Source organism: Echinops telfairi, unplaced genomic scaffold (genome assembly GCF_000313985.2).
Source record: "Echinops telfairi isolate 266 unplaced genomic scaffold, ASM31398v2 ScPeMD7_2573;HRSCAF=3158, whole genome shotgun sequence".
Classification (NCBI taxonomy): domain Eukaryota; kingdom Metazoa; phylum Chordata; class Mammalia; order Afrosoricida; family Tenrecidae; genus Echinops; species Echinops telfairi.
The window spans coordinates 2,173,846-2,175,730 of NW_022106471.1; the positions used below are offsets into that span (position 1 = coordinate 2,173,846).

General features: G+C 43.8%; 1 protein-coding gene across 10 annotated transcripts in view; it reads left to right on the forward strand.

The window, feature by feature from the left end:
- Window positions 1–1,885, forward strand: part of AAK1 (AP2 associated kinase 1) — a 202,259-nt gene that overhangs the window by 177,405 nt on the left and 22,969 nt on the right. For all 10 annotated transcript variants that reach the window (XM_045294131.1, XM_045294133.1, XM_045294138.1 and 7 more), the window contains exon 16: window positions 1,198–1,293. In XM_045294131.1, the coding sequence (XP_045150066.1) occupies window positions 1,198–1,293 (96 nt within the window). The remainder of the gene's footprint in view (window positions 1–1,197; window positions 1,294–1,885) is intronic.

A 1,885-nucleotide genomic window follows, 5' to 3' on the forward strand; every position in this document is an offset into this window, starting at 1 on the left:
GCATCAGTGCTTAAGATATTGTCCTACAGTTAGCTGTCACCATTGAGAGAACTGGGTGAAGGGTTCATGGCATTCTGTCTACGACAACTTTTTTTGATTTATAAAAGTTTTGTAAAAATCTACTTTATAGGAAGCAAAATGAAAAAAAAATTAAGTAAAAGAAAGCAAAGTGAGATTTTAATTAATGAACAAAGGCAATAATGAGGTATAATGTTTAAAGAATGATAAATTGGAAGTCGAGAGATCTGGATTCTGATCCTATCTCTAGCCAGTCTCTTAACGTCTATGCTTTTATTTTTCGCTTGTGGAAAATTGTGGTAGAAGATTCTAAGATCCCTCAGCGCTCTGATAGTTCCTAGAATGTCTAGATTTTTATAAATCTCTAAGTTGGTGAAATATAGAATCTGTGCGGAAGGTATGGTTGACATAGTTCAGATGTTGTTCATTCAACATAGTTCAGAAGTTAGGGCTTTTCTCACCTCAACAGGCAAGAAAGTCTCGTTTCTGTCTTTCTGTGTGCCTGCCTACCACTACTTTAGACACCATGGTGATCCAATAGAACCCAGATCCTTGAGGTAGGTAGTCGTGGGTGTTGGGATCCCCGTGCATGTGAGCTTCAAACTGAAGACCCATTGCCATGTAGTTGACTCTGACTCGTGATGGCCCTACATAGAGTGTCCAAGGCTCTACACCTTAATGGGAGTCAGACACGCATCCTCAGCAGAGCAGCTGGTGAACTTGAACTGCCGACTTGTAGTTAGCAGTCCAGCACTTGCCCCGGAGCACTACCAGTGTTCCTTATACACACAGGCTGGATTACAAACTAATGCTTGTTTCCCTGCCAGAATGGACAGTGTGGACAGTAGTTGCTGGAAGAATTCAGAAAGGGAGATCATTGTGCACTGCTGGATCTAAGGAGAAAGTGTGCTTTCAGAGTCGTATGAATCTCCTGGTTTTATCAGTAACTGTGTCTCGCAGTAGTATGTTCAAGGACTGGATTGTGCATCTCATAAGCATTTTGAGATCACACTAGATGTCTATCTCTTCTCCGTCTACCCTCCCTGCTAATTCTCTGTAGACTTATTCCGTAAGTTAAGCTGTTGGGCTGGTAGATGGTGAATCATCTGGATTTACATGATGTTTTCTCCTTGTCTCCTTTCTCTCTCTGGTCCCTCCTTCCCTCTCCAACGACTCCAGCTGAAAAGAGGAAGGGCGGGCAGACTGGGGACTCTAGCCTGCCACTTCTCAGCGTGCCCGACCCTTTCGTTCCTCTCCCAGTACCTGACGCTCCAGGTAGGTAAAGAAGACTGGTCTGGACGCAAGCAGCCTAATTTGTGGGTCCTGGGCCCTTTAGAGAGTTCTATGGAATTGATTAAGGAAAAAAAAAAAAAGAGTTCTATGGAAAAGGCCGATATTTCAAACTCTACTGACAGGTACTTTTGTGTGTTTTTCATGTGTCCTAGTAGGAGGGGCAAGCTTGTCTTTGAGGGCCCCAGCCTTGAACAAAATTGATAAAACACATGTAGGCCATGCCGGGTGATCCCATTTCTCTGCCTGCCGTGCCCCCCCCCACCACCACCACCACCATGCACCCACGGCAGTGTATTGGGAAGAACACTAGTCCAGTGTGAGTATAACCGAGCGAGGGAGGGGGTGGGGACCCTGTAAGTATATGCAAAAGGACCAGAATGCTATTAATAGTGCGAATGCTGCTGCTGGTGGGTTTATGAGTGGCTTCCTTTCGGTCATTTGTTTTCCTGTTCTATACTTTTATATTATAATATAAAACAATTAGTAAAAGGTGTTTAAAAGCATAATCAACAGTCAAAAGGACGACATTGAGCTCAAAAGGATGACATTGATCCTTGGACAAAGTTCAGAAGGC